This window comes from Chrysochloris asiatica, unplaced genomic scaffold, assembly GCF_000296735.1.
Source record: "Chrysochloris asiatica unplaced genomic scaffold, ChrAsi1.0 scaffold00019, whole genome shotgun sequence".
Taxonomy (NCBI): Eukaryota; Metazoa; Chordata; class Mammalia; order Afrosoricida; family Chrysochloridae; genus Chrysochloris; species Chrysochloris asiatica.
Genome location: NW_006408537.1, coordinates 2,731,305 through 2,744,276, shown reverse-complemented (window position 1 = coordinate 2,744,276; position 12,972 = coordinate 2,731,305). Strand labels below are relative to the sequence as shown.

The 12,972-nt window shown below is 40.0% G+C and overlaps 1 protein-coding gene across 1 annotated transcript; it reads right to left on the bottom strand.

The window, feature by feature from the left end:
* Window positions 1-203: 203 nt before the first annotated feature.
* On the bottom strand, window positions 204-3,089 carry IL17A (interleukin 17A). Its single transcript, XM_006835768.1, has 3 exons — window positions 3,063-3,089; window positions 1,571-1,761; window positions 204-441 (listed from the first exon to the last, which is right to left on the bottom strand). The coding sequence occupies exons 1-3, from the start codon at window positions 3,087-3,089 to the stop codon at window positions 204-206; spliced, it is 456 nt and encodes a 151-aa protein (XP_006835831.1).
* Window positions 3,090-12,972: the final 9,883 nt, after the last annotated feature.

Genomic DNA, 12,972 nt, shown 5'->3' with positions numbered 1-12,972 from the left:
TCTAAGCCTTGGACAGAGAGAGGGAGAAAATTCAGACCCTGCTTCTGAACCAAAGTGTTAGCTGGATGAGTTCTCTTAAGTATCTTTGATGAGTTTGGTTAGAAATGGAGCTGGGACTTTGAAGGATGAAGGTTCCTGAGGGTCTGGGTCTACTTCCCAAAATGCCTATCTGCTTGGGGAGCCTAAGATCTGGCCTGGTGCTCTCAGCTCTTGTGTATTATGATGGGCTTAACACAGGTGCAGCCCACGGTAACCTGCATCTTCTCCATCCGGAAGGAGTGGGGACAGCGTCCACTTTCCCTTCTCAGGACCCAGATCTCTTGCTGGATGCCGACGGAGTTCATGTGGTAGTTCATCTTCCCTTCAGCATCGACACAGTGCAAGTGGAGGCACTTGGCCTCCCAAATCACAGAGGGGTATCTCTCAGGGTCCTCATTGCGGCTGTGAGGGAGACAGAATCAGAAAGAGAATGAGTTCCTGGGAAAGCAGGAAGGTAATCAAGCAGGAGTGAAAGAAAGGAGGCAAGTGTTCACAGGGTAATTCTAGGTATTACATATTCTCTAAGTGCTGGTACTAGGAAGAAGACTGGTGAAAAGTTGGATCTTTAAGCACATCAGGTGTTATTGACAAGAAGAACAAAATTCAGTGTTCCCCAGTTTCTCTGAGGAATGAACACAGTACAATAGGCTAAGACTACAGAAAAGATTTAAGTTTGACATAAAAGATAACTTATTTAGGGTACAGTTGATAGATGAAAAAAGACCAAGACTAGAATTGATTTGGAATTGATGTGACTTGATGCTGCCTGCCTTGGAAGAAGGGAATGCATCGTTATTTTATCTAAAGGTACAGTCGTAGGATGGAGCCAGGAGCTGATGTGAGCACTGGAAACAAAATGTAAGCCTTTTCTTTTTCTCCTCCAGCTGAGTGAAAGATTTGTTTCACCTTTTGGAATGATTTATTTGAACTCTTCTTAGTAATAAGACAGGGAGACAAAGTGCTATAGTCAGATGAATCTGTAGCTCCACATAACTCAGGCTAATCTGCACAAAGTCAAATGTTGAAAATATATTTTGAGTTTCATCTTTGTTGTTAAGTGTCAACTCATATCGACCCCGTATAGGATTTCTAAGGAGTGGCTGGTGGGTTTGCCCTGCCAGCCTTGTGGTTAGCAATCTAGTGCTTACCCTATAGTGCCACACCAGGACTCCACTTCATCTTTAATGGGGACTAAATTCTAGGTGTAGCAAGACTACAACAAATATGGGTGTACCGGGAATGTAGAGTAAGATCTAACTCAAAAAGGGCTGACAATTCCCAACTTTATACTTCCTCCACTGAACGTGGGGTGGCAGGGAGTATAAAACCATCAGTTAATCCTTAGTTATTTTTAGCAAGCATTCTTAATGGTAAAGACTCTTCAAGCATTAATCCTTTGTGCTAAACATCTATTTTTTTCCAAATAGATGATAGATTTGAATGATTAATTTGAGTGAATTAAATCATTCTCAAAGTGATATAGCTGAAGTCTCTGATGTGTAAGGGTGCTGAAGAATACAGAGATACATACTGGAGACTCCAAGGTGAGGTGGATCGGTTGTAGTAATCTGAGACCCTTCTGAAGCTTGTGTTCCGGTTAATCATGATATGGTTGAGTCTCACAGTCTGCGGGAAATTTTTGTCCCCAACATTTGGACATCCTGGATTTTGTGGGACTATTGTTCTTGCCATCATCACAGCCACCAGACTCATTAGCAGAAACTGGATGGGAAGAATGAGAGAGGTGGAAGGTAGGATTAGAATGTGGTTTTTGTTCGTAAATTAGTTGTGATGATGATTGTATTGTTAATCATAAAGAGCGTACCATGTTCCAGTATAATCTATACTAATTTTTCAGATCTGTTAAAGAAATAACCAGTTATATGGCCCAAATGTTATAAGATTATGGAATTTTTCACTTAGAAAAGACACATTATGCATTCAAAACCAAACTGTAGTTTGGTTGATTTGATTCTGACTCATAGAGACCCTGTAGGTCCAAATAGAACTGCCCCATAAAGTTTCTAAGGCTGCAAATCTATATGGAAGCAGACTGCCACATTTTTCTAAAGGGGAGTGACTGATGGTTTTGAACTACCAACTTTCAGTTAACAATTCAGTGCTCAGTCACTGTGCCACCAGGTCTCCTTATATTATGCTTAGGCTGACAGTCATTTTAATAAACCTGGAAAATACTTCCATGTTGTCCTCCTGTCAGCACATGCGTCTTTGCTAGGTCAATGGGAGACTAGTAAGCTTGATTTTCTAGTGGAAAAGTCCTTCTGCACCATTGTTCTTAGTCCCAGCATTCTGTTAAACCCTATGTGACGTCAAGCATTCCCCTTGAATGAAAAGACTAGAAAATCTATGTTATTTTAATGTTCATGATAAATATATTATTGCTACAACACTGGTAAGCATTTGACTAAAACCACAGCCTTCTTATATTTCCTTAAGCACATCTTCTAGTGTTTTCCAACTAATATGCATTGACTCTGAAATAAAATCACATTTAAAAAAAAGTGTTTTCAGTTAAATATTTTGAAAATATAAGGCTCATTGGCTTTAAAATAGTTATACATATATCTCATTAGAGTAAATAGTCTTGTTGCCCAAGCATAAGGGACAAAATAATGAAAAAAAAAGGTCATTTTGACAGATTTTAAATTCTCAAGGTTAGTGACTCATTGTTGTATATATATAAAAAAAAAGTCATAGATGAATGACATTGATTTTTTTTGTACTCCAAAAACAGACATTTAATAAACATTCTGTCTTACTGTACAGCATCATATGTGGTTTAGCCCCAATATAGCTATCTTTCAGTTTTCATATCACCATTCAATTTGACGCGTATCAGTTCTTGAAAATGCTGTATCATGATTTAAGTATCTACCCAAGCTTTTATTTCCTTTCCTACATAGACCATATTCGTAGTTAGAATACAGAATTTCATGTCTACAGGCCAGAAATATTATCTGGTGCAAATCAACAAGTGTGTAGCATTGCAGTTCAGAACTCACCATAGGCATGGTCCTCGCAGAAGACATGGTAACTTCTCCTGATCCACTGAGGATGGATGAGCTTGTGGCTGCTGCAGGTCTACAAAGTGTGGTGCTGCCTCCTCTCTTTTTATAGGGCTCTGCTGCTTTTGTGGTAATTTACGTTTATGCATGAGAGTGGGTGACACCATTTTGGTTAAAAGTTCCATCTCCAAATGAGATCAAAGAAGAACATCCGCTTCTTGACGAAAAGAAAATAGAAATTCATTTTTTCATATACTTTTTTTTTTTTTTTGTCTTCTCTTAATTTTTCAGGGAACTATGACTTGTTGGAAGCCAAGTTAAGATGTTTGCTATGGGCTGATATAATTTATTTATGGATATATATGAAGGGACCATAAGAGGCATGCTCTATTTTAAGTGTTCATTGGGAAATAAAATTTGACATAGCATCCAAGTCTTCTGGTATCCAATATCTTGACTTCTCATTTGATCTTTCCTTTCCTCGCTAGATTCCCTGAGGACAATTCCATAAACTACTCAAGGTCCTTTCATATAAACAAACAGAATGAAAAAATAAATAATGATGAAAAGCTATGTTACATGTAATTGAATTTAACAGCTGTTTTGTTGAGTAAACCTTGTAGTATTTGAGTTAGTCTCAAGGAACTAATAGCTAGATTCTAAAGATGTGATATTTATTATACATTTAGCACAGAATGTTAACAAACAAGTTGTTAATATTTGGTGTTTTGAGATGCAATTTCATGCAATTATTCAGGAATGGATTAGAGATGGAAGAGAGAAGAGATACAGGTATACAAAAGAAGGAAGGGATTAAAAATGGAGATGGGGTCATGAAGAAAGACAACAGATGTGGAGAAAAAGGAGGGCAAAAGAGAACAGAGTGTGATAAGGACAAGAAAGGAGGAGAGGATACAGTCCCCAAAACACTCTCTAAGTGAGAGGAACTTCAATTTTGGGTTCTTGGAAATATAGAATAAAGTTCCTCCTCAGGAATATAGAACTCTAGCACAAGAATGATACAGATGAGAGGTCAGTGGATACAGATATGGTTGGTTACATGTCACCCCACTCTTGGTCCCCCCTCCCCAGCAAGGTGAACCATGTCTCCCAGGACCTCGTAGCTGATATCTTATATTCTACATGATGCGTAGGAAGGCTGACCAGCATTATCAATAATTAATATTAACTAATCAATACATCTGCCTTCTTGTCCTCAGGTCCAGTACTTTTTGTTCTGCTCTACTGCACTGCAGGATAATGTGCTGGACTGCAAGATCAGTGGTTCAAACTCACCAGCTGCTTCTCAGAAACTCTATGCAAGGCCACTATGAGTCAGAACTGACTCAACAGCACTTAACAATAACTCTGTACATCAGAGAACTAACCCTGGTAGGCTACTTTCTCAGACTTTTGTTAGCTGACTTTCTGCCGGGTTCAACCAAAGGGAAACTGAGGACAGAAGAGTGAGAGTGAGAAGAAGGGAAAGGGAGGACAAAGCCAGGACATTTCACCCCCTCAGATTCCCAGGGCACTTTCTCTTCCCTTTATCCCTCCATCCTAGGGATGATCTTGTTGATGTGAATCTCCATTACCAGTATCATCAGATTCCCTGCATTTGATTCTCTCTGTTACAAGTACCTGTCCTCCTAGTTACATAGGCCCTGACTAATCTGAGGGAGGCCATGAACAGCTGAATCTCAGTAGTGATGGTACACAACTCTGACGGGCTAAGCAGACAGAAGAGCAACTTAAGATGAAGCTTCTCTTGATTTCTCTACTTCTTATGGTGGCCCCCATCTTATCTTGAAGACATGGAGTCATTGAGAACCCAACTGTTCCTCCTCTATGTGGGATCAGGCAGCAATCTCAGAAGTTGCAGTATCTCTCACATCTGTATCCCAGCCCCAGGCCCACTGTCATTCCTTTAACTCCGACTCTTACCCAGTTGTGCTATTTTAATAGCTACTTTTGTGCTTCCCAATTGCGGCCCTTCCAGAGTTCCAACATTTCTGCAACAATGGTTGCTAAAGAATGGCTCTGATTGTGCCTCTTCTTCTCCCTTTAGCTTGAATACAGAATGAAATGTAAACCCTGCAGTATTTGAGTTAGTCTAAGAGTTTTTCCGTGATTGTCTGCAACCTGCTGTTGTAGCTTCATCTCCTACCATGCTTCAGGACCTATTCAGGGGGGTCCTGATTTTCCTCCAGGCCTCCTTCTAATACCTACATGCCTTTTGTAAAGGTACTCACTCAGAAATGCTCTTTCCCTTGCTCAATTTAAAAAATAGTTATTCTTCCTTCAAGATCTTGTGTCCTCTAGGCCTGGAGCTTTCTCCTGATTTCCTCAGTTGAAATGAACAGTTCCCATCACACCAAATTCATACCTACCTCTCTATTAACTTGTGTGTCACATTATTTGGCTTTTAAAAATATTCTTAAGGTATATGTCTAACTCCTTTTTAAGATTTGTCTTGGAATCCTTTAAGGCCAGTGATTTACAGGTCTTTGATGTTGCTGTTGTTAAGTGCCATTGAGTCAGTTCTGATGCATAGCAACCCTATATAGGGTTTCTGAGGAAAGGTTGGTGAGTTTGAACCACCAACCTCATAGTTCAAACTGACCTTGTGCTTGAGAGATTATCCTACAGCGCCACACCAGGACTGCAGGCCTAGTGTTGCTGTTGTTGTTGTTATGTGCCGTGGAGTCAGTTCCGACTTATAGCAACCCGGTACAGGGTTTCTAAGGTTGTAAATCTTCATGGAAGCAGAACGCCTCATCCTTCTTCCAGCTAGTAGTTTAGAAATACTGACCATGAGGGTCGCAGCCCAATTTGTAACCACTATGCTACTAGAGCTCCTTGTAGGCCTAGTGTAATGTTAATATAATACGGGCCTTAACAGATTGCTTTTGTATGACATACTATAGTATGTCAGTGTGTTTTACAACAAATCATGGATGACTTTGAGAATAATGAAAACTCTAGAACACTGAACTGTGCTCGTGTGGACCAACCTGTACATGGACCAAGACACAGTCATTCTGACGGAACCAGAGGATACTGCATGGTTTAAAATCAGGAAAGGTATGTGTCAGGGTTGTATTTTATCATCACACTTATTTAATCTGTATGCTGATAATAATCTGACAAACTGTACTATATGAAGAAGAATTTGTATCAGGATAGGAGAAAAGCTCATTAACAACCTGTTTTAACAGGTTGATATGCAGATGACACAACCTTGCTTCCTGAAAATGAAGAGAACTTGAAACACTTATGATGGAGATCAAAGACTATAGCCTTTAGAACAGATTGCACTTCAATGTAAAAAGAAACAAAACAAAATTCTGCCGGGATCGAGCCCCAGCAAATTTACTCCAGGATTTCCGAAGGCAGGTGTGGGCGTCGGTGGAAAGAATTACAGAGCCGATGGGTCGTGATTCAAAATCATCTTCTTACATGCTTTATTATTCTTATTTCTATATCCCCTTTTCCTCTCTCACAACCCTCTTATATACCATTACCAAAAAAACCGTTGTTTTCATAGTAATCAATGTCTTCAAAATACAATCTATTCTGAGGCACATTCTTCATGATTTACGACCCTTAGATTTACAACAGAGATGAAAAATTGCAGCAAAGTAACATTATCTCAAGGCATATGAGACATTCTGGCGCCTTGAAACCTTTTAGTTAAACATTTGTTCCTACATAAAGCTATTCTTTTCTCTGAGAAGCCAGTTAACCTTTGCATATGTTTCTTGACCTTTGTTTGTTAAGTCTTAAGTCATCAATCCTAATTGTCGGGTGCAATTTACACTTCCTTAACTTCCTCCATACACTATCTGTTTATAGCCTACAAAAACATCACTTATCAGGGAAACTTAGGCTATGAAAACAATTCCCCTATTTTACTGATCAGACTTCTTATTTATGTAACTGTAGATTCTCATAGCCCTTATCTATAGTCTAATTGTTTTTAGGAATTCTTGTACCCATAGCCCTTATTTATGGCCTAGTTGCTTTTAGGGATTCTTTATTGTCTTAAACTAAGGTTACAAGGAAGAATGTTTATAATCACTAAGCCTAAACTGGTAGTAATTCAACTGACAAATCTTGTCTCCTAGCAGTCTTAAGAACATTGTTAATATAAGTATTGAAACTACCTAAGATTACAAGTAGAATAAAATGTAGCTAATATATGGCTTCTAACTTTTAGTAAAAAATATACTAAAGTGTGGGAGAGTCAAAATCTAAAGTAAAGGGATACTAATAAAATCATGACTAAATCAGAGAATGATTCAACAAGAGAAAAATTAACTAGGGGCCTGTGCATAGAATATTTCTTTGTGGCTCTGCCATCCAAAGGAAACACTTCATTGTTGCTCTGCTAAAACAATGAGCCTTTTTATGTGCAGGGTCCCTGTCATCTCATTTATTTCAATTCCTCGATTTAATATGTCATTCCTTCATTTTTATGGCCCCTGCAAAAATTCCTCATAATGGGACCAATAAACAACAGCAGAGAAAAGATTGAAGTTATTTCATTTTACTTGGATTCACAATCAATGTTCATGGAAGCAGCAGTCAAAAAATTAAATGATGCATTGCATTGGACAAAACTTTGCTCTTGAACTCAAAAGACCTCTTTAAAAGTTCAAGAGCAAAGACTCCACTTTGAGGACTAAGGTTCTCCTGACCTAAGCCATGGCATTTTTGATTGCCTAACATGCATGTGAAAATTGGACAATGAATAAGGAAAGCTGAAGAAGTATTGGTGTATCTGAATTATGATGCTGGTGTAGAATATTGAATATACCATGGGCTGCCAGAAGAATGACCAAATCTTAGGATGACAACACTTCATGTCCAGTGTACTTTGGGCATGTTATCAGGAGGGACAAGTCCCTGGAGAAGGTTGTTATGCTTGGTAAATAGAAAGTCATCAATCCTAATTGACACGATGGCTGCACCAGCAGGATCAAACACAGGAAAGGTTGTAAGGATGGCACAGGACTGGGTGGTGTTTTTCTGTGATACATAGGATTGCTATGAGCTGGGATGGACTTGACTGCATGTGGTATGGCATTGTAGGATAAGAACTTGGCCGGAAGGTTGGTTTGAGCCACAAGGTTGGTGATTCAAACTCTCCAGCCTCTCCTTGAAAACCCTATAAGGGGCACTATAAGTCAGAACTGACTGGAAGGCACTTAACAACAACAGCAGCAACAACAACAACAACAACAATGGAGTCCTGGTGTCGTGCTGTAGGATAAGCACTGGACTGCTAACCTTAAGGTAGGTGCATGAAACCCACCAGCCACTCCTTAGAAGCAGGACTTAACAACAACAGCAATAACATTCTATAAGGTGCTGACATGCCTCATTTTCCTGAAACACAGCTATCCATTTTATTACACCTCAACACCCATTGCTTTCAAGATGATTCTGATGGATGGTAACCCCATGTGAGTCAGAGTAGAACCGTACTCCACAGGGATTTCAATGACTAAGTTTTTGGAAGTAGATTATCAGGACTTCCTTTTGAGGAGATTCTGGGTAGGCTTGAATCTCCAATGTAAATTATCTGCACCATCCAAGGACTCTGTCGCCTACCATAGTGTCTAGTAAATGGCGCATGCTCAATATTTTGATGGATTGACAGTGTGGATTGTATTATTTGGGAAGTTCAGAATCTTGTATATTCTTTTTGGGGACAGCTGCATTCCACAAAAGCAGTTTGTTAAGACCACATTGAGTGGTCTAACATCTTGACTCTCCATATAATCTTTTTGAAGGTAGTGTGACAAGATTGTATGGCCTTGGGGTGGAGAATTCCTCACCCCATTGCTTTCTGGCAATGATGAGTTTGAGGAAATTGTGTTTGCTGCTAGTTCTTTGGTTGAAGGGGACACAGGTGATGGTGAAGAAGAACGTTGACTCTAGCTGTTCTCTCTACCCTTGTCTCCTATTCCGATGAAATTCAGCCTGTGTGCTGTCCTTTCATATGCCAGTCTTTGCTTTAAAACAAGAATGGGGAGACAAGCTGGGTTTTCCCAAAAGAGTGACAATGATCATCTTGAAGCTGTGGCCAGAGCTGGACATGCCCAGCCTGACATAAAGTTCACTCTCCAGATGCTTGAATCTGAAGGTGGTACCTTCTGGGGAAGCACTTGGAGAGTGTGCTGAGCACAGATGGATTCTTCCTCTGCATTTGTCTGAAAGTTGGCTCAGGTTGAGTAGTGTGAGATTTAGGATGCTGAGAACATTGGATGAGAAAACACCTTTGTTTTTGTTGTGGTTCTGCCCTTGGGTTCTTTGAGGTCCAGCTTCCTGCTCTATAAAAAGAGGAGTTTTTGAACCAGATAATCTATGGCTTTTTGAAGAAAGAAACAGTGAAAGAACAAGTAGAAGCATCAATTGTTGTTGTTGTTAGGTGTCATCAAGTCGGTACTGACTCGTATCGATCCTATGAACAACAGAATGAAACACTGCCCAGTCCTGGGCCAACCTCACAATTGTTGCCACCCCTGAGCCTGTTGCTGCTGCCACTGTGCCAATCCATCTCATTGGGGGTTGTTATTGTTGTTAAGTGCTGTCGAGTCGATTCTGACTCACAGTGACCTTGTATAGAGTTTCTGAGGAGCGACTGGTGGCTTTGAACTGCCGACCTTGAGGCTGAAACTAACCTTGCAGTCCAGTGCATCAACCCATAGCACCACAACAGGAATTGTTGTTAGGTGCCATCGAGTTGGTATCGACCCATAGTGACCTTATGCACAGCAGAACGAAACACTGCCCGATCCTGGGCCAACCTCACTACTGTTGCCATGCTTGAGTCCATTGATGCTGCCACTTGGGCAATCCAGGATTTGTTGTTGTTGTTGTTAAGTGCCGTTGAGTCAGTTCCGACCCATAGCGACCCTGTCTGTATAGGGTTTCCAAGGAGCAGCTGGTGAGCTTGAACTGCCAACCTTGCAGTTCAAATGGCTTTTCAGTCTGGCGCATTAACCCCTAGCACCACACCAGGACTCCAGGAGCTCTGGTAGCGTAGTGGGTACAAATCAGGCTGCTAACCTCAAGGTTGGCAGTTTGAAACTACCAGCTGTTTCGCAGGAGGAAAGATGAGGCTTTCTGCTCCCATAAAGATTGACAGCCTCGGAAACCCTGTGCAGGGTCACTATGAGTCGGAACCGACTCCAGGGTACTTAACAACAACAACAACAACCCAGGAATAGAAGGTGATAAAATAATCACATATTTTACTAAGTAAAATAACTTAGTGATGTATTCAGATTTGTCAATCTGGCTTCTCTAAGGACTTGTGAAGCAGATAGCCACCGTAACATGGAACTGCAATTTGGAAGTTGGGAGTTAGAAGGTATGGGAAGAGTTGTACAACTGTTATTAAGCACTGTCAAGTCAGTTCTGACTCATAGAGACCTTGTATAGGATGTCTGGGGAGTGGCTGGTGGGTTTGAACTTGCTGTTAGCAGTCCAGTGCTAATACTACAGCAACACACCGAGATTTCAAAGTGTGCAACTCAAGAAAAGAAACTATTCCAGAAGCCAAATGTACACTGATAAATTATTTGTGGGCTTCTTAAAAGTTTTTTATTTTAGGGGGCAGGAACGCTTTTAAGAGAATATTGTCTTTTCAGTTTCTATTCTGTAGCTTTTTTTGCTTAAAAAATTGTTAATCTAGGATAGGAAAAGGCATGTTGCTATCATTAGTGATTTGTTAGTATTATAACTTAAAGGTAGTGGCTGTTTTGAGAGATCATGTGTTCTTTTGTTTAATGTGGTATACACATCACCAGGCAAGACCTTGTCTCTCTCTTTTATTTGACATTTTATTATGTTTTACATGAAAATTTACTTTACAAAATGGTTTCCCATTCAGCATTTCATATACAAATCATTCCATGACGTTGGTTGCCCTCCCACAATGTGTCAGCGCTGTCCCCATTCCCAGCCTGCCTGCCCCATGTCCATCCATCCCTCCAGTTGCCCTGCCCCTCCTGACCATCTTATCTTTGCTTTTGGACCAATGTTGCCTGTTTGGTCTCATTTAGTTGATTGTTCTAAGGAGCACATTCTTTAGGGCAGTATTTAACAAAAATTTTGTACGCCAATCTGCTATTTGGCTGACAAGTGACCTGCAAGTGAGGCTTCAGTTTCAAGTTGAAGGGATGTCTTAGGATGAGAGTTTCAGGGGTTCCTTCAGTCTCCACTATACCAGTAAATCTGGCATTCTTTATGAATTTGAGTTTTGCTTTACATTTTTCTCTCATTCTAACTGGAACCTTCTAAAAACCCTTTCTTTCTTGGAATTGTAGAGAGGCTAATGAGTAACTGGAGAGAATTTTCTTGGGCTTTAAATCTGGGGTGGCTAGTTGATATTTTGAAAATGAACTAGAACAATGTTAAACAGACGTCTGCAGTAAAGAGTCATCTGGAGAGCACTGAGGACTTGGGAAAGTCAGGGTTTAATTGAGATCCAGATTTAGATTCAGTTTACCAAGGTATGGGAGTCCCTGGGTGCTACTCATCTGGTAGAGACTGCTGGGGACCCAGAGTCTGTGGTCCTTAGACACCCTTCAAGCCTGGAATCGAATCCAGCCTTGGGTATCAACTTTCAAGTAAGCAATAGACCTATAAAGTGAATAATTACACTGGTGAGGAGTCACTACTGAACACACTCAACTCTATAAAATGCAAATGGCAGCATCAGTCTGAAAAGCAAACTCAGAAGCAGGAAGGGGTAGGAAAGAGAATGAGTGGACACAGGGAAGTCAGAGAAGAAGGGGAAGAGTGATGTTGCATTGAGGGGGCTGCAACCAATGCCACAAAATAAAATGCATATAAGTTGTTGAATGGAAAACTAATTTGTTCTGTAAACCTTCACCCAATCCACAATAAAAAAGGCTAAAAATCAAAATAAGAACATAAATAGTTAATGCATTTGGTTTTTAACAAATAATTTAGTGATTTAAGTTCACCCAGATTTGGTACCTCAGAAGAAAGGCCTGGTAATCTAAATCTGAAAAATTAGCCAATGAAAACCTTATGGAGCACAGTTCTATTCTAACACATAAGCGTTGCCCTGATTTGGAGTCTACTTACTGGCAACTGTTATTTAAAAGAAGATTCTTTTTCTTTAAATCAAGCTTTAGATCATCTGCCTCCATCTTTCTGGTATTGATACTGTTTGTACCAGAGGCTCACATGAGGTTAAAGCTGTTGTCTAGCCTAATACATGGTTTATTAAACATCATGGTTTATTAAATAGGAAATATTACTCTGTGTCTCAACCTGAGAGTACCATTGTTTCTCTGCAGTGTAACACTGGTCTGTTCTCATGATTCGGTGCCTGAAGTTCATCCAGAACAGCAAATCAATGGATGGGAATCTAGGAGTAAGCACAGGCATCAGTGGAATCTCTGGTGGAGGCACTTCCCTACCTTATATGGCATGATGAATTAAAGGCATGGTTAACAACAAGTCCTTGTTAATGGACTGGACTGGTGAGGGGTGGGAAGCAGAATCATTTTTTTTTTTAATGTTAGGATTCTGTTTTCTCTCCATGGTCCATTCTAACTCATACTAGGCTGTTCTTCCTGGTGAGAACCCTCTGTGAGCAACTCCTTTGAGTAAATAATTTTCTTTCTTGTAGTTTTGGATTTTGATGCTGTCCTTAGTTAGCCTAGACCAAATTATATTTTTCTTTATTTGGTTGAGCAAATCATTAATTAAATTAAATCAGATCACAAAACTGTTTAGAGATGCCAGAAAAGACAACAACAAACCTTATCTATACGACTAATAAAATATTGAATAGCTGTTACATTATCCACATGGGGTGTTTGATTAGAACACTGGTAATTTCCAAATAGTGTGTAATTCC